The sequence below is a fragment of the Eptesicus fuscus genome, chromosome 12, assembly GCF_027574615.1.
Source record: "Eptesicus fuscus isolate TK198812 chromosome 12, DD_ASM_mEF_20220401, whole genome shotgun sequence".
NCBI classification, from domain to species: domain Eukaryota; kingdom Metazoa; phylum Chordata; class Mammalia; order Chiroptera; family Vespertilionidae; genus Eptesicus; species Eptesicus fuscus.
This window is the reverse complement of record NC_072484.1, coordinates 60,394,569-60,416,635: the sequence shown is the minus strand read 5'-3', so window position 1 is coordinate 60,416,635 and position 22,067 is coordinate 60,394,569. Positions and strand designations below refer to the sequence as shown.

Sequence of the window (22,067 nt, the reverse complement as noted above, 5' to 3'; positions counted from 1 at the left end):
CTAATACTGAAAGCACAGAATTAAAACGACTCACCCACACAGCCACAGACCGCATTAGAAAATCACAAGGCCTTCCTGTATGTTGGGAGCTGCTGTAAAACTCAAGGGATGGAGGAACAGGGTTCACATAGGGAGTTAGCTCCCAAAGAAAGGGTTGGGCTGTGCATGCTCAGAGCTTCCTTCCTAGGCAGCTCCTGCCTGGCAGAGAAAAGGCATCAGCAGTGCTGCACAAGTACAGTTCCTGCTACAGGGAAGGAAACATCAGGAGTGGGGAAAAAGAGTTCCACCAACATCATCTTCAATATTATCTGTCAAAACACCTTTATTAATAGCTTAAAAAATCATAAATCAGAATGTGAAGTTATATATATGCCTTATATGACTTATGTTTGTCTCCTAAATTTGGTCTGAAGAGGGCACCAAGAAGTCAGAAAAACAAAACAAAAAACAAAATCAGCCCTAGCCAGTGTACAGAGCCTCCATCTGCGAACTGAAGGGTCCCAGGTTCGGTTCTGGTCAAGGGCACATATGCCTGAGAGCCTGCTGGAGGCAGCCTATCAATGATTCTCTCTCATCATTGATGTTTCTATCTCTCTCTCCCTCTACCTTCCCCTCTGAAATCAATAAGAATATTAAAAAAACCAATATAGCATTATTAATTACACCATTCTTCCATGAGTTTCAGACATCCAATCTACCATCCTCTCCAACAAATAAGTAAATAATCGAATTCTACCAGTAAGAGTAATATTAGACCTACTACTCTATAAAATTAATTTGTCTTTTTTTCAAACTGAAAAAATAAATCTAATGTCCAGTTTTGAGGGGAAAAAATTAAGCCCTAAGGATATAGGCAGATTTCATATCTGTAACTATTTGTTTTGTTTACTAATAATAATAACAAAAAGTGCTATCTACTTATTTATTTACTTACTCGTGGCAGGGATCTTGTCAGAATATACTTCTATAGTAATCCTGTAGCATTTTTCCTAATGAATAAGCCTATCTCAAAAGAATGTTTATTCAAAATATTTTGAAGTATATACTCATTGATCCCTCACAAACATTCAATCTCTGTACTGAGGGCACTCAAGTTTAATAAAACCTCCTTTTTGAATTTATTCATATGTTGAGAGGAGTATTGCTTCATAGTTATTATCTTCATGCCACAGATTTATCCTTTAAAATAAAAAGCTTCAAACTAACAACTCCCTGTAACTCTAATGAGTCACCCTAATTCTCAGGAATAAGCTTCTTTTTTATTTTTTTTTAATCCCATGCATTTAATCACAGAGAAAGTTAGATTAAGCTTCTTGGGGGGAAAAAAGTACATAGGAAGGAGAAAGCAAATGCTAACTAGCAATCATTCAAATTTAGGATCCATACCATATCATAAATCTTGCTCAAATCTGCAGATCATTTTCTATTAAATCATTCAGATGTACAAGGATCCAAGCATTCACTCAACCAACACATAGTAAAAATGTTTTAAGATGCACATACTTGGTTAATATAAGGGGAGCGTGGAGTTAAAAGAGCAATTCCTTACATTACTGAATTTACGGTCATATTAGAAAAACAGAAAAAGTAAGGCAACAGTTATAGTACAGAGCAATGAACTGCCTAAAACAGTAAACCCAGGAAAAGAGGACCTTGCTGGAGAGGGGTGTGCTGGAAACCAAGATCAACAGTAATTAATATAAATGCAAGAAGTCCACCAGAAGGCTGAGTTTGGACTCCTTTGATATTCACGGGGTAAATTTGCATTTTATTACCTACTACTGACTCAATGGCCTAAAGCCAACTCCCCCAAACCTGATAATCTTACTGTTTACTAAACATTACCATTGATATGTCTGTTTGCATTCCTAAAAGGCAATTGTGTATTCCAGTAAATAAAAGCAGCTGGGAAAGGACACTCAGTGGAACTTAACTACTACAGTTAAGCTTTTCCCTGACTGCCCCCCATAATTTCAAAATTAATTTTTCTTTTCTTGTGTGTCAATTTGTGCATCAGCTCTTTCTCCAAGCCTTTCAACCACAAGCCATGCTGGCCGTGGCTTTTCACAGGGGTGTGAGGGTTGGCTTTGCAGAAAAGCTACTTGAGGCCAGGCTTAAGGATAAACAGGGGTTTATCAGACACTGACAGAGGAGAATAGAGCCCAGTGAGTGGGAAAAAAAACAAAAAACCACACACACAAAAAAACAAAAAACTCTCCAAGCGTCAAGACAAGAGAGCATGGGGGAAGTATAATTTATTCTACATGGCTAGAACAAAAGTGCTTCTAGGAACAGCAGATGATGAAGCTAGAAAGATGAGCATAAGAGAGACCAGATCAAGGGATATAACATGTTGAGGATTATCATTTATATTGATGCCAGGAAAAGGATTTTAGGTAAAAGGGTGACATGAACACATGGGTGTGGTAATGGACTGAAGGAAAGAGTGTGGGAGCCCAAATGATACCAAGGGACGTTGGTTATATATTTTCAGAAATCAGTAACAAATGACAAAATTAGAGATGAGAAGAAAAGGATTCTAAAGATATTTAAGAAATAAAATCAACAAACTATGTATTGTATTGCAGAAACATCTTTCTTTTCTAGAAGACTATGAGGTTCACAAGTCAAGAATCACAGCTCACTCATTACATGGGTGCACAAGAAATAGAACCCAACAAATACTTGCTGACTCTATGAATAATAATAGCCTCAGTGGAAAAAAGGTGGCATTGGTAGAACAGAAATATGAGGTTGTTAAATGAACAGATTTATATCCCAGGCCCTAAAACTGGACAACTAATCTTTCACAGGGAAACCAATAGGGAAAATAAAAGAATATTTTAGGCTCAGCATGCCCCTCGTTAGCAACATTGCCCACTATTGTGGTAGGCAGAATAATAGCCCTCAAAGACACCTATTTCCTAGTTCCCAGAACCTGTGAATATGTTCCCTTACACAGCAAAAGGGTGTGTTTGCAGAGCTGATTAAAATAAGGAGCTGGAGATGGGAAAATTAAGCTAGATTAACCAGGTGGGTCCAATGTCATCACAATGTAAGAGGAAGGTAGGAGAGTCAAATGCAGTAGAAGATGTGACCACAGACAAAAAGGCTGGAGTGATGAGTTTGAAGATGGAGGTAGAGACCATGAGCAAGTAATGAAGGCGGTCTCTAGAAGCTATAAAAGGCAAGGAACAGCTTCTCCTTGACAGCTTCCAGAAGGAACCAGCCATACCATCACCTTATTTTAGGACCTCTCACCTCCAGATCATAGTAGCTACTGTATGATCATAAAGCTACTAAATTTGTGGTAATTTGTTATAGCAGCAATAGGACACTAATACAATGAGCATCGGGATAATTAAAAAAAAATCTGGGGTTTTACACAGATGTAAAGTAATACATTGCTTAACAATGGGGATACATTCTGAGAAATGCATTGTTAGTCAATTTCATCCTTGTGTGAACATCACAGAGTGTATTTACACAAACCTAGATGGTGTAGCCTACTGCACACCTAGACTATATGGTACAGCCTAGGTTAAAAGCCTGTCTGTACAGCATGTTACTATACTGAATACTGTAGGCCATTGCAATACAATGGCGATATTTGTGTATCTAAATACAGAAAAGGTCCAGTAAAATGTGGTGTAAAAGATAAAAAATGATACACCTGTATAAGTCATTTACATGAATGGGTTAATGGAGGAAAAATGAGAGAATGTCCTCAGAGCACTGGGTGGGGCGAGAGATTTCGCTCCTCACTTTGTTATCACTGTGGACAAGAGGAGAGTAATATGGGACTAATGACAGGCAAGTGGTGTGGACGAGAAACCTGTGAACCACCAGAGTCCATAGCTGCTCATCAGCGTGGGGGTGGACGTTATGTTTCTGGAGCTTTGGCTCAGGTTATTTCCTTCTCTCCTCCAACGTGTACTATAATGCCTTTGACAATCAACGTGAGTGAATAAGATGGGATTAAAGAGAGACTTCAACAAAGCCAAACAATAAATTTAACAAGATAATCATTAATCTAAATAAATGTAAATCAATAGTGCCCTTCCTTCTTATTAAATCAGACTTTGCAAGTAGATACTTGGAGATGTGACTGAGGAACACCTTCATCACTTCAAGGTATATGAATATTTCAAGGTGGGTGGGAAGAGATTATCCAAAGAACTTATTTGCATATATGCATAACCCATGGACGCAGACAATAGTGTGATGAAGGCCTGGGGAGGTAGGGGTGGGGTAAAGGGGACCATTGGGGGAAAAATGGGGACATCTGTAATACTTTCAACATAAAGATAAATCAGAAATTTAAAAAAATCTAATTCACTTTTCAGTTGTATTAATATAAATTATCTGGAGAGGTGGCGCTAGGAAACACTCCCAGAAGACAGCACATTTTTCTGGCACCCCGCGCTCTGAGAAGCAAACGAGAAGTAGGCTTGCTCAGAGGAACGTGAGCAGGACACTGAAGGGCTGGTCTTCTCCACGGTGAAGAGCTTGTAAGTGTGAGAAACAGAACTCAAGAGGGAGAGGATAGCTTATTTCAGGAGCTCTAAACCACCAGCAGGCCATGTGAAATAGGAACTGTACTTGAATGTCATGGCCATATGGATCTATCACTTACCCGAAACTCTTGGGGTAAAATGCACCTCTGAATTCAGTATATTTTTAATGTTATAAAGGTGCATATACTGTGATGTCCTCAGGAGAGCCTGAGTCAGCACCCTCTAACCACACATTGATGTTTCTGTACCAAAAGATATGAATATTGACTAGAAGGAGGAAAAACAGAGGTCATCAGTAGCTTCACATCAGTTCAGGTCATGTTTGTCACCATATGAATTACAAAAATAAATGGGCAGGTTTTGCTATTAAATGAGATATGGAGAATGTTCAGTTTTTAGGTTTGGGAATAAATGAGTGACCTCCAAGAATGTACACAGCCAGTCTTACCCACCCGCACCCACCATCACCCTCCCCCCCAACTCCACTATCACTCTGCCATGACCTCCCACTCCTCTGCCTCAGCTCCAGCCATAGCCGGGCTCCTATGTCTCTTTACCACCAGGTACAATCCTCCTTAGGGCCTCTGCATGGCAACTGCTTACCCCTATGTCCTGACTAGCTTTTCCTGAATGCAACTGATCACTTGCTAACAAACTACTTTCTTACTTGTTATAGTCATTGTCTATTTCCTCCTACTAGAATACAGTTCCACAAAGGCAGGGATCTTTGCCAGGTTTTTTATTGCTGTTTCTCCAGTATGAACACCATGCCTGGTGCCTCCTAGGGAGGGCTGATGGTAATATTAAAAGGGATTTAGGCACTGAATGGATGACTGACCAAGTTGATTTTTCAGTGCCTTTTGCTCCCCAGATAGCCTTCCTCTGGTCAGAATTAAACAGGGAAGCGTGGGTAATAGTGTCCGTCAGTTTTCTCTGATGCAAGGAGGTGTGAAACAGCACATGAGTCCCCTTCCCTGTGTGCCTTTCCACCTGACAGGCATGACTGGACAGGACAATGTGCTCAGAACCTCCAGTACTCCTGAGCATCCAGGAGCCTAGGGGAAATGCTTTATTATTCTGGCAGAATAAAATGATGAAAACATACATTTGGGTAGAGAGAGCAAATCCGTCAGCCAGTTTTAGCTCAATTTTCACTGTTAGAAGGAGGCAGTCCTGTTAAGGACTGCAGCACTATGTTCTTAATACCATTAGAGCAGGACAATGAGAAATCAGGAAGGATGGGCATTCCCTTTGTTCTCCACAATCTCAGAGGTCACTAGAAGAGAGAGCCTAGGGCCTGATTGTTGAGAACAAAACCATGCTCAGTGCAAAGCATGGCATCTGAATGTCCAGGGTTGTAAAAAAAAAAAAAAAAAATTGCTGACCGATTGTTAACTTAATGAAACCACCATAATGGTCATATGTGAGAGGAAATGATCTTGGTGGGTTAAATACAGCTTTTTAGAAACACAAGAGAATTTTTAACCATGCATGCATTTCAATCTGAGCAAACTAGAAAAAAAAAAGTACTTATAGTTATTTAAATTAGACTTACAACCTTCTTTGTGCAGTGGACTAACTCTAGGACTTCTAAATGAGCAGTAATTTACCAGCAAAAAGATACATATTAAGTCTTTCCGAAATAGTTCTGCAATAATCAGGGCAATGATTGAAAGAAATTGAGGTCTGGGAAGTTAGCAGCACTTGGAGAAAATTAATCAATCCCAGGCAATTTGTAGCCCCTCTGAGTGCAAATGCTTAGAGGAGATATGGGCCAGTCACCCTTCCTTAGCCATACAGGTGGGGATTAAATTGCACTCTCATTTATTCAATAGGGAAAATAGTCTCTATTATTCCACTTTACAATATGCTCATTTGTAAGATACTGATTGAAATTCTTAACACTGGGATCACAAATAATATCAACAGGGCCTGGAATAATTTTGTTTAAAACATTTTATGTAATCTAAATCCAACAATAATTGAATACCTCAGCAAATCTACTTTCTGGAGCCCATATGTTTTTTATTTTAATAAAAAAAGAGATAGTGCCGACCTTTGATTTCTAGGCAATAACCAAGCTAACCCAAATATTTATCAATTTAGAATATTATAATCAGAAGTCCTTACTTATATTATCATGGACTATAAATATATATTCACAAGTATACTTTAATTGGCTAATGGATATAGCTAAATAATATGCAGATATCCAAAGTGATAAAGTATTTGAACATACAGCCTTTATAGGTATGTTTGAGTAAAAAAATTGATTATAGAAATTTAGAACCTCATTTTGATAGTTATATATAGTTCATTTCATTATATATTTGTAATATTTGAGTAATATTATTTAGGCAACTTGTGTTTAAGTTTCATTTAGAAGTTCATCCAAATAATATAGGATATACATAATAAGTACAGTAATTATGAATATCAATGAAATTAGAAGTTCTTTAGTATTAAAGTAAACATTCAACTCTTTTTTAAAAATACATTTTTATTGATTTCAGAGAGGAAGGGAGAGGGAGAGAGATAGAAACATCAATGATGAGAGAGAATTATAGATCAGCTGCCTCCTGCATGCTCCCTACTAGGGATCAAGCCCACAACCTAGGCATGTGCCCTTGACTGGAATCAAACCCAGGACCCTTCAGTCTGCAGGCTAACTCTCTATCCACTGAGCCAAACCAGCCAGGGCAATATTCAACTCTTGACTGAATTAACCCAGCCTCATCAGACTAAGGAGCCTGACACTGATTGACATTTCCTTTTGGGCTAAATATTTGGGTGTGGAAGGCAAGGACTTGACTCTGTTTATTTCAAAACTATAATAATGGCACCCTGATATGAGGAAGGTGGCAGTGCCTGAGTAACCATCCATGATTAAAAGACTAGGCTAGTCATAAACATGGCCTGTTAAGAACATCACTTTTCCTCAATCAATATGCATTAAAATACACAACTCTTTCAGAAAACATAGTTGAGAAAAGATAAAGATACAAGATAATGGAGGCTGAAAGCCCTGCAGTTCTGAATTGGAATTGTCAGAATGATCTCAGGACATAGATTTTATTTTAAAATGTGTGAATGTGTGCATGTGTATATATTCCAGCTCTGTCTGATGGGAAGATCCAGAAAAAATAAATAACAGTAATAATACCTCTATGGTCAGATTATAATTTCTAATGACCAATTCCCACTAAAAAAGAATCAGGACTCCCTGAAGAAATAGCTGATTCTAGGTCATTAAGGTAGAAAATGTAAAAACATAAGCCTGGAATATATTATCACACCAGAAAGCAAGAAAGCCATCTCATATGGCCCAGGACAGGGATCATCCATGCTGAGTATGCCCCACTTTTTAGGTGTGGAAGATTTAAGCAGCAATCCTATTTAATAAAAGAGTACTATGCAAATTGACCATCACTCTAACACACAAGATGGCTGCCCCCATGTGGTCAAAGATAGCTGCCCCCATGTGGACACAAGATGGCTGCCACAAGATGGCCAGCAGGGGAGGGCAGTTGGGAGGAACCAGGCCTGCAAGGGAGGGCAGTTGGGGGCAATCAGGCTGGCAGGGAGTGGTTAGGGGGTAATCAGGCTGGCAAGCAGAAGCAGTTAGGGGCAATCAGGAAGGTGAGCAGTTGGGAGCCAGCAGTCCTGGATTGTGAGAGGGATGTCCAACTGCCTGTTTAGGCCTGATCCTACCAGGACCTTGAGGGGCCCCAGATTGGAGAGGGTACAGGCTGGGCTGAGGGCCACACATACCCCTGTGCACGAATTTCGTGCACCAGGGTCTAGTAAAGATAATAAGTATGATGGATCAAAATACATCAAATGTGTTCAATCTACAAGTTGATGATAATGCCAATGAAAACAATGACAATCTTACTGAATAATAGACAAACATGTAAATTGACCGTACCTCCGCTACACCACCAGTCAATCAGGAGTGATATGCAAATTAACCCAACAAAGATGATGGTTAATTTGCATACTCCACCACCGAGTGACGGGGGCAGGATGCTTGCGTCGTTGCCATGGCAATGAAACAGGCATTCTGCCCCACCCCCGGTCTCTCAGGGCCTCTGGCAGTGTGAGAAGGAGGGGCCGGAGCAGAAAGAGGCAGCTCCTGAGCCTGAGCAGAAAGGGGCTGGGCTGGAATGGAAAGGTGGTGCCGGCAGCCAGGGAAAGGAAAGCCCATTCTAGCACGAATCTTCGTGCATCGGGCTTCTAGTAATATTTATAATCCACTTGGTCACTTTTAGGTGATGTCAGTGAATTACATCATTATTTTGGAAACTTGCTAAAAAAGACAAAGTATCAAGTATTTATGCCATCTTCCCTTTATGATTTATATATCAGGGTAACCGAACAGTTGGTATGAAAGAGTTCTTTTTAGAAGTATTCCAGCTACCAAACAAAAAGGACTGATATAATTGAGCCATTCTGCAGCCCAACCCTCAATGAATTAATAAAGCTAGGAATAATCAGCAATGAACTGATAACATCACAAAAGGAGCCATAATTTGCTAGAAATACAATATTAATCAGAAGAATAGGTTAAATGACACAACCAGAAGGCAATGAGCAAAATTCAAGATATGGGAAACTGTACAGGACAAACACAGTTTCAACAAGAATAACAACCACTATAAATAAGGGGAAATGGATGGAGAACCTAAGATAAAAAGGACTTAGGGGATAATCATCCAGTTGCAAAGCATAAACTTTATTGCATCACAATGCAAATAATCAGAATCTGCTAAAAGAAATAAAGTTATAAGACAGTCAAGGAAATGTGAACACTGTTTATCTAAGGCTTACATAGTGACTATTATTATTATTATTATTATTGTTATTATTATTATTATTTTAAGGGCTCTTATCGTTTAGAGCAGAGGTCTGGGCCAAATCTGTGCCCTGCCCCCCGTCACTGCCCTGCTTTGTACAGCTCACAAATTAAGAATAGTTTTTACATTTTTAATGGTAGAAAAAATTCAAAAGAATAATATTTTGTGACAATGAAACTTATGTGACACTTGAATTTCAGTGTCCATACATAAAGCTGTACTGAACTCAGTCACACTCATTCTTTATATGTTGTTTGTCGCTGCTTTCCTGCTACAATGGAAGAATTGAATAGCTGCGGCAAAGACTGGCCTGCAAAATTTGCTATCTGGTCTTTTACAGAAAAAGTTTGCCAACTCCTATTTTAGAGAAACATTTACAAGTTAAATGCAAGACGACTGAGACTGCCTCAAAATAATCAGATGGGAAGCAGGTGGAAATATAGATGAAGCAATTGGCCACATATTGTTACTTGTTAAAATTGGATGCTGAATATATTATTCTCTCTACCTCTGAATGTATTTAAAATTTCTAGAATAAAAGTAAAAAGTGTGCCGAGCCAGCTCAGCCAGGTTCGGTGAGCCTGAGAGGGGGCGGTGAAGAAATGAGAAAACACAGACGAGAACAAAGCTGTGTCTAGATGGGACACTGCTCTCTGATGGAGAGACAGTGCCACAACCTGCAAGCCGAGTCTTTATTTTACAGTCAGATTCCACGAGGCAAAGTAAGGGTATGGTCAAGATGTTGACAACATTCTCGTGGGTTTAGAATCTACTCAATTACATGCACCTGATCAAGCTTTGTTTACTTGCTGCACCTCCCACAGCCCATATCACACGTGGGACCACAGGTTCAGACCATAGGTTCAAGCTTACAACTATAGCCTTTGGCTATAATTATACTGGGAGGGCTTTGCCCTCCAAGCTAGGACTTGCACGTAGCTTTGCCATGAGAGGACCATGCCTCTCATTAGTCTGAGGCTTGAACCTGTCCAAACACTGTAGCTGCTCTCCACAAAAAAGAAACTTTTCTTCAAAGAAGCAATTAGAAAGTAATCTCCCATGTTTGTATTTTTGAATGACTATTTTAACCATGATTATTTCTCCAGAAAAAAATGATGATTTTGCTGCTGTCTTATACATACTCCAGTGCTACATGAATCAAAGAACCATTCTGTCAAGGTATCATTCACTTCCTGCAAAAGAATCAAGCCATTTATATGGTAAAGGTACCATCTCAATAGAAGTGAAAAGACAGTTTGGCAAAGGAGACTATATCCCAGGGGTAGGTAGTTGCCTTATTCTACAGCAACATTTTCATAAGTAACCATCACATATCTAGCACAAGGGATGTGTGTAATATTCATTTCTTGAATGAAAGTCATAATTAGCTTTTAATTTTTAAAAATAAACAGAAACTATGTAATTTGCCACTTTTCCTTTGTGGTTAGTGGACATCACTTCTTGTAACAGAGACAAACATAATTTTATTACACTTGGGCAAGAGCCAACTCTCTTTCCTTTGAATGAAGGGAATGAAGGATGGCATTTTTATAAGCAGGAGAGATGCAGAAGAGAACAATGGACTGCTTCATGATTTCAAAGTTCATCCTCTGTAGAAACTTCCTGGCTGCGACTGTGTGCCACTCAGAGATGTCCATGGCCTTGTCTCAAACTGGGTCACGCTGGGAGCATGATTTGTTCTCTAGTCTACTTCTACGGTCCTAAGGAGATTTTTGAAATTAAAACCCATCAAAAGTTGTCAAATTTTCTTTCTATCTCAAGGAGGGACCTAAGTAAACATTCCTCCCTCTTTACTTGGCACATACTTCCAGATTTCCAGACTGAAAATCTTCTAGGACTATCCAGGCCACGTAAGGCAGATGAATTAACCTCCCATCTGAAACATTATCCATTTTTCCCTCCTCTTCTTGAAAGAAGAGACAGAGAGGAACAACCTAGAGATCCTAACAATGTCCAAACTCTCCAGAACCCTTGCTCCACGGCCTGGATCTCTAAAAGGAGACAGAAGAGGCTGAGCAGTGTTAGGATCCTGGACCCTCGATCAGGGGAATTCTGAAGCATGACCATTTCCGCCTTTCCTTCTCATGACAGAACTGCAGATTCTTGGAAGCAAGATACACAAATGAACCTTTTGATAAAATGAAAAAAAAGAATAAACGCTTTTGTGGTTCTTGGGTCAAAAACAAACTGAATTAGCCTGACCTGCAATTTTCCAAGTTCAATTTCATATCCTGGCCCAGAGACCTTCAGGTTGCCTTGGAGGAGAAATCCCAATGCTCCTCCTGCTTTACCTGGTGCATCCTACTCAAAACACCAGCTGCTTATATCTCCTTTGACTATGTCAGGTAATATCACAAAGTAAAATTTATTTCTCCTAGAATCTCCCTACACATGTCATACTATTTCATCAATGTAAAATAATTCTTATCCTTCATATTAAGGTAACCCAAAATCACACTAAATTAAAACACATAATAAGGCTTTGATGTTTTCAGTCTGAATGCTCAATATTGTATCATATATATGAACAATAATGGATGAGATTTCAACAACTCATAACTTTAAGGAGCAAATGGTTCCTATAGCACCGGAGACAATCCTTTTTATGCATTGTTGATATTTTCTATGAAGGTAAGTGATGTTAAATTTATGCTTTAATATATATGGTATAAAATATCCAAGTTAAGCTTGCTCAGGGAACTGTAATTTTATTTCTTTTCAAATAACTTTAAGGCTTTTATTTGGAACTAGAGGCCCAGTACATGAATTCATGCATGGGTGGGGTCCGGCCATGGGAGGGGATGCGGGAAGTTGAATGGCTGCCCCCCTATTCCCGCCTCTCAATTGGGGGTGGGGCCGGCTGGGGGGAGGGGCTGAGGGCGGTTGTTGGGCCAGCCCTGCCTCCTGGTCAAACTCCCAGTTGAGGGGACAATTTGCATATTAGCCTTTTATTGTATAGGATAGCAAAATTGTTCTCATATACAGTTGTAACTTTTTACCCGATTATCTATAAATGAAACTAAAAGCCACCAAGAAAAGTTGACCAAATGTATACACCCCTTAACACAAAAGTCAAGGCAAAATTCCACACATGTGAATATAACTTTAAATTCTGGTAAAAGGTATCACTTAAATCAATCACTACATGATGCTTATGAATCCATTAGGAAATACTTGTGTCTTTGTACTATGCAAGAGGCAGTATGGTCAAGAATGTAGATTCTGGACTTGCATGGCCTGGTTCAAATCCCAGCTCCCGTTACTAGCAATGGGCCACAGGGGGGAAAAAATGACTGAAACTTCCTGAGCCTAAATTTCTTCTATAAATGGTCAATTAAGAAAGAGAGTTCTCCTAGGGATCAGTCCGGGTTGGGGGGGGTGGGGAAAGGAGGGAGAAAGAAGCCTGAACATAGCCTATCAGGGCACCTAGCACACAGTGGTGTCCAGTAAATGGAATTGTAATTATTTTATTTCAAACATATCTGTTGAAGTTAGTAATGCAAATGGTCTTAATTCAATTTATAATTTATTCATTTTTTTAGCAAAATCCTATAGGTCAGAGTAGCTATTCTTATGAGAATAATTTTAAGTTACAAAAATCTCAAGATTTTCCTTTTCTCTCAAAAACAGGTCCACAATGATCTGAGGTCAGAAAAGGAATGAGAGAAATCTATTAGGCTGGTGAAAATACTTTTTTCACAATTGGGTAGCTTATATTCAGTTAAGTGGATTTATATATCAAACTCTCAAAAAAATATCTCTGGGCCAACAACTAAAATGTTTTGATCCCAAGTGAATATTATTTTTAGAAAAAGAAGCGTCTAAAATTAAGAGCTCATATTGAATTACATGTCATACAAAAAAAAAATGAGTGGGGTAGGTTTCATTCATCAATTACTGTGACAAAGATCTGTTGTCATGGTGAGAACTCAAATTATCCTTAATAGATGTTTATTGCTATTACACTTAACTGAGGTCCTATGGCAAGAAAATTTTTTAGAAGGGGAATTAGAGAACAAACTTTTATAATAGAGAATGAAAGTGCCTAGGAAAAGGGTACATAAAAAGGAAAGATGGTATATTATTGAACCCATTTGCTCTAAAATTACTCCAACTTTGAATGATATTTGCCCTATATTCTGAAATAGCAGGAAGTACCACTACATTCTATATGGCCCTCTCTCCTCAAAGACCATTCCTCTGGAAATGAACCCAAAACAAGTGCCCCAGAAAGTCAGACAGAGTTTGTGCCTGTTTCTTATGCCTGTTTTCCTGGTCAAATATGGACCTTTGAGATTCACCTGGAGGAGAGACACATGATTTTTTCAGGAAGTCAGTAAGCCAAGTGCTATGAGCTGGTATTTACTGAGTACACGTTATGTGACAGGTATTATTCTAGATGCTATGTTGCAACTATCATTTTTAATGAGTACTTCATAGTAATGCCACCCAGTTTTCTTTTCTACTCCTACAAATTGATGCATGTTATGACATCATTTTGAAATACTACTCTGATGCCTTACTTCTAATAAATACCAACCTATCTCTAAAAGAGAAAAAGTCAAATATATTGTGCTATGAAGATTCTGAAGTTAATAAAGATATTTTCACAATAAATCTAAGAATATTTGGTTCAAAGGCCAATTTTACTTGAAATATAAGATTGAGCAATGAAGAAAAATGTCCAAGTGACAAAATTTACTAATTTGTAAATAATAAAAAATATTTATACTTATAATTGATGTTAACTAGCAAATACGTATCATGATTAATATATAATATATGACTGTGTTAAAGTTTCTAACATTTTCTGGGCTTCTCTTTCCTCATTAATCAAATGAAGTATTTAATGGAAAGCCTGTTCCGTTAAATTCAGGTGTTATATAATTTTGTGATTCTAAAAAGTAAGCCATTTAATAATGATAGGGGCCCCTAAGATCTGTCAAGAGAAAATGATTATTTTCAAGGTTTCCTTAACCCAACATGCACAGGTAAATCCCTGGCTTGAGGAAAGAGGCCATTCATCTTCTGTTGAAAAGGCTCCCATCTCCACTGCCTCCTTGCTTTCTGCCATTGTTCTGGAGGCTGAACCACTTTCATGTCCCACTCACTTCTGAGTTTGATGTTGTAGCTGAAGGCTGTAGACCGAATATTTGTGTCCCCCCAAGATTCATATGGTGAAACCTAATCCTCAATATGATCACAGTGGAGGTTGGGCCTTTGGAAGATAATTAGGTTTAGATGAAGTCATGAGAATGGGGCCCCTATCATGATGGGATTAGTGCCTTTATATGGGCATGACAAGTCTCTCTCTCTCTCTCTCTCTCTCTCTCTCTCTCTCTCTCTCTCTCTCTCTGTGTGTGTGTGTGTGTGTGTGTGTGTGTGTGTGTGTGTGTGTGTAAGGATACAGCGAGAATAAGGCTATCTTCCATCCAGGGAGTGGCCCTCACTAAGAATCCTGCATGCATGCTGGCACCCTGATCTTGCACTTAAACTCTCCAGAACTGTGAGATATAAATGCCAGCTGTTTAAGCCACCAGTTTATGGGAGTTTGTTTTAGCAGCCCAAGCTAAGACACTAAGAAGAGTGAAAAACAGAGGAGCCTCTTTAATGTATGAGAAACGAATTAAATAGCAGAAGTTATAAAAAATGCCCACACTGGACAGATACAGAAGAAAAGGCAGAGGTGCCTGTGTTTCCTGGAAAAGAATGTGCACAGGCTGCGGATTTACAGACATCAGCACTGTCTTTGGTGATCATCTTTATTTATTAAAATGCTGAAATAGGTATTATAAATATTAATTCTCAGTGAAAGAAAGCATATGTAGGAAAATAAGATTTAAATACTTAAGAAAGAACATAGCAACTTAATATAATCATAAAGAGTCAAGGACTGCATAAAAATATATAAACTAAGAAATTGTACATCAGCAAATTATAAGTATAAAAAAGAACATCTAAAATTCCATTTTTCTCTTTTCAGCAATATATATATAGTATATATATATATATATATATATATACACACACACATATATATATGTATATATATAAGCTTCACAAGTGATTAGAAAGTTGATAATAACAAGAAATATGGTCATGTTTTGGGTGCTTGAATGATTTTGCAAGTACATTTCATTTTACTATCTCCCATGGTTACATCAATATTGTATGCATAGACTGCCATATCTGATAGCATATAGCAAGTATCTTCAACAAATCCACTGCACATCAGTTTTGTGCTATAAAAATAGTTTTATGGATACTGTCTTCCTACTGTAATTGTCTGCAAGGTGTTTTAAGTACTTTGCAGCTATAATAATAGATGTTCATGTACTGTGTTTTATTCTGTTGTTCTGAATTCTACAAATACTGATTCCAGTTTGGCAATAACCTGTGTGGCCCATAGATATAACAAAGAAAATGTAAGCAGATTGGCCGCATCTGTTCACCATAAAAATTTCTTCATTAGTGTCACCATCAGATTTATTTGTGTTATATTTTTGTGAAAGACTCTGACAGTGATCATATTTAATCTCTATTTTAAAACAATCAAACCACTGACCATTTTTCTTAGGTGTGGATCAATATGTACATGAAATACATATGGGCTTTTTAATTTTGTCAAGGTGGCTCCTTGATGTTAATCATGGAATGTCGGTCACATTCAAATTCTAGTAATAAAGTGGTAAGTGAATATGGCCTATTCACCTTGCATTGGGGTATGAGAAGACAGCATAGTGGAGTGTAATTAATCAGTAGCAAAGTAAAAGTAAGACACAGAGATGTACTGTTCCAAGGTCTGCCATTTACCTTTGTGACCTCAGACAATCCTGCCCCTCAACCCCCTCATCTACAAAAGAAGTTTAAGACCATGCGATACATCCATGAAACTCTATGCAAAATGCCTATGGCAGAACTCAAGGATGGTAGCACAAGTAACACAAATTATTGCAAATGGTGATACCCAAAAACATTGATGTTCCCCAAATAAAGATGCATGATTAATTTCTAAATCTTGACTTACTATTGGAAAGATTCAAATTATAAAATGACTGAAAAAAAATTTTGTATTCAATTTTCCCCTGCATCTGAGAATTTTTTTCAGGATATAAGTGAGTTTATATGCAGGAAAGCATTTTGTTAAACTGTTAATGGCATTAGTGTAATAAGGAAGAAATGTCCATAGTCATATCTATAGACTACACAGACCTGGTCCATGATTCCAGGTTTGCTTCTCTCCACAACAGCTAGAGAATGGTCTGGGCAAAGGACTGGGGCACAGCACCGGGAGGGCAGGAGGGCTCTGTGAGACCATCACCTGCTGCAAATCTTCATGACTACTGGATGCCACTCCTCACGTACAGGTTATTAGAAACCATGATTGCAAGCGAAGGGCACTGTCTCATTTCATCAGCTATTAAAAAATAAACATCTCACCACAAAATGCCTATCTTACCACAGGAAATAAGTCATTTAACAGTAAAATTATTCTAACATCGCAAAGATTCACAAACCAAATAGTACACTGAGTCCAGGACAAACTAAGTTTCACTCAGAATTTCAAAGCTACAACAGTTCTATCTTTGTCACCCCTTTCTGGACACAATCATGTGGAAATCTGCAGGCAATCAGCAGTCACTGATGATAACAAGGGCAAGGAAGGATTGGGCAATAGACAACAACATATAGAACAAAAGCAGGGGAGACCCTGTACATGAGAAATTCATCATTAGGGTCAGAAAGGGATACAGGTGCCAGTTATAATTTACGCTACCTTTTCCTTTCCAACTTCGAACACGTGTTGCACTTTGCTTCAGACTAGTGATTGTCAACCCTGGGCACACACTGGAATAACCTGGGAGATCTTTAACAAAATATTGAAGGCAGGTCCTACCACAGACCAAATTAAATCAGAATCCTGGCAGACCAGGCATAAACAAACAAACAAAAACAAAGAAATACAAACAAACTTCACCATGTGGAGTAGTGGAACCAGGGTTGAGAATTCTGCACTAAGACCCCCCGCCTTTTTTTTTTTAAATAGCAGCTAGCTTTCTCCCTACAACATGAGAGATTCTCTTTAAAACAACCCCCTACTTTGTAATAGTTGAAAATCTCCAATCCCCAAGGAAATGCTCAAGTTTAAGCATGAGCATCCCAAGTCCAGTTTGCAAAAAGAACAAATTGAATCCCTCAACTTGCATGTAAATTCTTGGGAATATATAAGACTCTGCTGAGGCGAGAGTTTAGACTTTATATTGTATTCTCTCAAGTAACATTAATATAGATATCAGAAGAAAATTCCATAAAAATTAAGATTTCTAGAGATAAATCAAAGATGACAAGGATATTTTCATTTTTAAACGGTCATTAATGCATTGTGAAAAATGCCAATTAAAAATGTCTCATCTATTACCATAAATAGCTAATCTTGACAGAATTTAATACTAAACAACCACTAAGAAAATAATTCTCAATCACTAACATCAAGAATCTAAGATAACTGGAAAGTGGGATAAAAAGGAAAAGGTCAAATACTGAAGAACAGGGTCAGGCACAGTTTTCACACACTGCAAAAGCTTTTAAAATAATGATTGTACAACTTTTAGAGAAAAGGAAACAGTAAAGATGAATTTGGTAGATACAATTTCAGTCCTCTATCCACATTCCTCCTTCCCGGCCAGGGGACACTAACAGGGACAGAAGGATATGAGAAAAGAGAGTGACATCAAGTGTACAAGGGTGAGGAATTGTCCAGAGGACCCAGCTATACTTAAGAAGATTCCTCCAGAATGTATTCCCCATTTGTTAACACATTATTGACTAATCTTGGATAGCACATTTGGCTATCTTCCATTTCCCCCAGAAATGGAGGATTATAAATGGCCATTTACTGCAGTTGTGATGATTAAAAGGGATAAGGGATTGAAAATTATAGAGTGACATGCAAATGGAACACATCACAATCATTATTACAGTGCAGAAGAGGTATAATAGAAGCTGGAGAGGTGATGTGCACAGAGGAAAAGTCAGTTTGCAGGAAGTAGAAACCAAGGTGAATAGGAATAGAACACAGAGGGCTTAGAGCATGAAGCAGCCCAGTAGCAAACACCGATCTATAATAATAAAAAGCATAATATGCAAATGGACCGAGCGGCTGAACAGTGGAACGACTATCTGGAGGACCTTCCGGACGACCTTCAGGACGAAGCCGGGACTGGGAGGGCCGAGGCAGCCGGGGCTGCGAAGGCCTACTCTTGCACGAATTTTGTGCATCAGGCCTCTAGTAAGTAAATAATTAGCCAAAAAGGAAAGGGGGAAAGTCAGCACTACACAAAGTGAAGAATGAGCAGCCTGCACATCAAGTTTGAAAGGAAGAGAAAGAATGAAATGAGAGAATTGCATGGGAGGGTAAATGACACCTAAAGTGGGTAACACTGTGGTTGGAGGGGGACAGGTCACTCATTCTGTCAGAATTACTGAGTCCATGGATCTACCCTTGAAACAATTTGCCATGCAAAATACACAGAGAAATTTGAGGATTATAAAACACACAAATTATGATTATCCTGGAAAATGTCTACTTGAAATTCTTAAAGGTAAAAGATGTGTTATTAATGTTTTCTAAGTTTGGGCTTATTGCTGTCTAAATTCACATTACAACAAGGCCTATAAATGTGTGTGTGCACGTGCGCACGCGCACGCCTGTGAGAGAGAGAGGGGCAGAGGGGAGGGGAAAGGAGGGGATAGACAATTTTTGGATTTTTCTCTAGAGGAAAAGTAGGAAAAGGGTACTATTTGTACTTTAATATAATGCTCTTAAAGTAATTTGACAATCAGCTCTTCAAAACAAGATGGCTAAGCACAAGTAAATGGGGGAAAACAAATTCAAAACAAGGTCTGTGACAAACGATAATTAGCGTATCTAGAACTCTTAATATTCTGGCCACTTAGTGAGAAGGAAAGGAACCGGAAAACTCCCCACACCATCCATCTTCCATTAGGACCTGGCACTGATCCAGTTCTCTGGGCCCCTCCCCAGCGGGCAGGTCTTCTTCCCACTGGACTTTCAATGAATTGGTGAAATGAGTTACTGTACCTGCAACCAGAGCCTGTCCCCTGCCATGGTCCTGCCGATGGCACTGCACTGGAAAGTGGCAAACTGGCCGGCATTCACTTCCACATTCTGAATCCGCAGGAAGTGGGGGGTTCTGGCTACATGGAGAAAACAATGAAAGATATTTAAAGTGGGGATCTAGAATTAATACTAGTATGTGTATTTTTTAATCTGTCTGTAATTTGGGCCTTCCCATTGTTTACCCTTGAAGAAAACAATGCTTTTGCTTATCAGAACTATAAAGATTTCATTGTAATTGTAAAAGAGATCCTGGAAGGCTCTGTTAAAAAAATTAAAAAGCCAAATGTTTTGGGATAGAACCAAACAGAAAGAAGATATTTTATTGTTCCTGCTGTGCAAATTATCACAGCTCAGCAGTCTTCTTGTAATAACAGATCTGTATTAATAAAGCTTATACTGAAGCCTAATTGATGTTTTGAACAGAAACATATTAGATATTTATACTAGCAACATGAAAAGAACAGTAAGAAGTTAAATGATGTTGTCAAGGAAACTTTTTAAGCCAAGTCAGAGCTGTGCATAATATATATTTTAATACAACTAATTGGTATGCAGTATTGCCTGTATAATATTTCCCTGTTACCAAAAATACTGTCCCTATAGACAGACTCTGAAATTATGCTGGGACGCCATAGCATGGTAATTTTTGCTGATTCTTATTTCCAATTCAAGAAGAAAGAACAATTCCAAACGCTAAATGGCATTAAGTCTCATAACATTCACTGTCCATAGGGGACAGCTGTTTTAAAAAAGGATAATTCTATTTGATCTGAGATGTACACACCAATTTCCACAGCACACTGAAAACATGTGTCAAAAAATGGAAGGTTAGGTCAGGAATTATATTTTATGATAACTTTTACTTTTAGGAAAAATTTTCTTATCACAATGAGAGAGTGAAAGAGTAGAAATGGGTGGGAATGGGAGAGGTTATGGAGTAGAAAAGGAAGAGAACAAGGACACTAGTATTTTCTGGGAAGTATGGATGAAGCTGGACAATAACTACAATGACTTTTTTGTGCCATGCCAGCTTTCCCTCATGGGAAACAAGTCTTTAGGTCATGTCTAGACACTTTTAAAGAATAGTCCCGGACTACCGGGTACCCAAAGATGATGAACTAGCAGTAATATTAGCCTGTGAAGAACATAATTAAGAATGGAAGTGGGTTACTATCCAAGAACAAAGAAAAAATGAATTTTAATATCAACAACACACAGGGAACCCCATTGCTAATTTGGAGACCACTAATAATTTAGACAATGTATCCTTGATGCCTAGCTTTCAAAATACCCCTAAGAACTTAAAAAAAAAAAAGTGGTATAACTATAGATCACTCTTTTTCATACTAATATATTAATTTAAATCCTCATGAACTATTTTTTCAGCAAATTAATCAAATTAGATGTGGTCAAGAATAACATGATTCTATGGCTTTTATAGATCTCTCTGTAAAGAGTTCCAAAATAAAATTTCTTTCCTATTCTCTGTTACCCCAATACTGAAAGACCCATTGTTTTTAGAAAATAGAAAAAAAAAGTGACCTCTTTTTATTTTTATTTATTTATTTTTTTAGCATTTCTGTGCCAGAAACTTTCCCATGGAATACTCACAAATATCCTATGAAGTAGGTATTTTTTTCCATTTTACAGATGGGGGTGGGAAAGTTGTGGGCACTTAGTAAGTGTCAGAACCAGAGTCCCAAAGCCCAGGCAGGGCCCACTGTGCCACACTGCCTCTGCCAGCCTTGCCACCCTGGTCTACCCTTCCCATGCTCTTCAGCCCACTGGCAATGGCTCCTATTTGACTGTTGGGATTTTAAGTTCTTTCAAGGCCCTTCACAAATGCTATTTCTTCCATGAAGCTTCCCATGGACTCTCTTGTCTTGTTGTTAGGCCTTTCCAATATCACATACGCTCTCCTATATACAGTAGTTGCCCTTCATCTGTGGGACATACGTTCCTAGACCCCCAGAATCTGAATGGCTTCATTTATGTAGTCCTCCTACTAATAGGACTAATGTATTAAAAGCTGTCCAAGATATTTAAAATCAATTTAATTATTTTCCCTAAGAATTATGATTTAAATTATTTTTCTCTTTTAGAAAATAGTTACAATAATAAACATTAAAAATAAAGTGCTTAATTTTTAAATCACATATAAAGTTATCTCCAAGAAGTAACTTTTACAATATGTATGCATTTCTGCACACTTAAATTGTTTAAGGGAAAGCATCCTGAACTTGTTAACCTGTTGAGAAGACACACAGCACGTTGACCTAAAGTTTGGGCCTCTTGAGGGAGGCTGGAAATTGAAACTTTGATTCATCTAGACTCAGAGTGAATTCAGAAATGTTCATACAGATTATGTATTTGCACTAGGTGAGGAGGTAGATGAAAAGCCAAATCCTGGGAAAAGCTGAAAATAGGGAGGGCCTGGGGGGAGGGGTTAAGGTAAAACAAATTCCTAAATTCCTATTGGAATCACAAAAGGAAAGCTTCCAGCCCCTGGCAGGCTCCTCTCCTGAGGACATG

General features: G+C 38.3%; 1 protein-coding gene across 1 annotated transcript in view; it reads right to left on the bottom strand.

Moving 5' to 3' along the window:
* The window catches only part of PTPRM (protein tyrosine phosphatase receptor type M), a 650,464-nt gene that overhangs the window by 342,266 nt on the left and 286,131 nt on the right, over positions 1-22,067 (bottom strand). Inside the window, exon 5 of the mRNA XM_008159881.3 lies at positions 19,497-19,612. Within this exon, the coding sequence (XP_008158103.2) occupies positions 19,497-19,612 (116 nt within the window). The remainder of the gene's footprint in view (positions 1-19,496; positions 19,613-22,067) is intronic.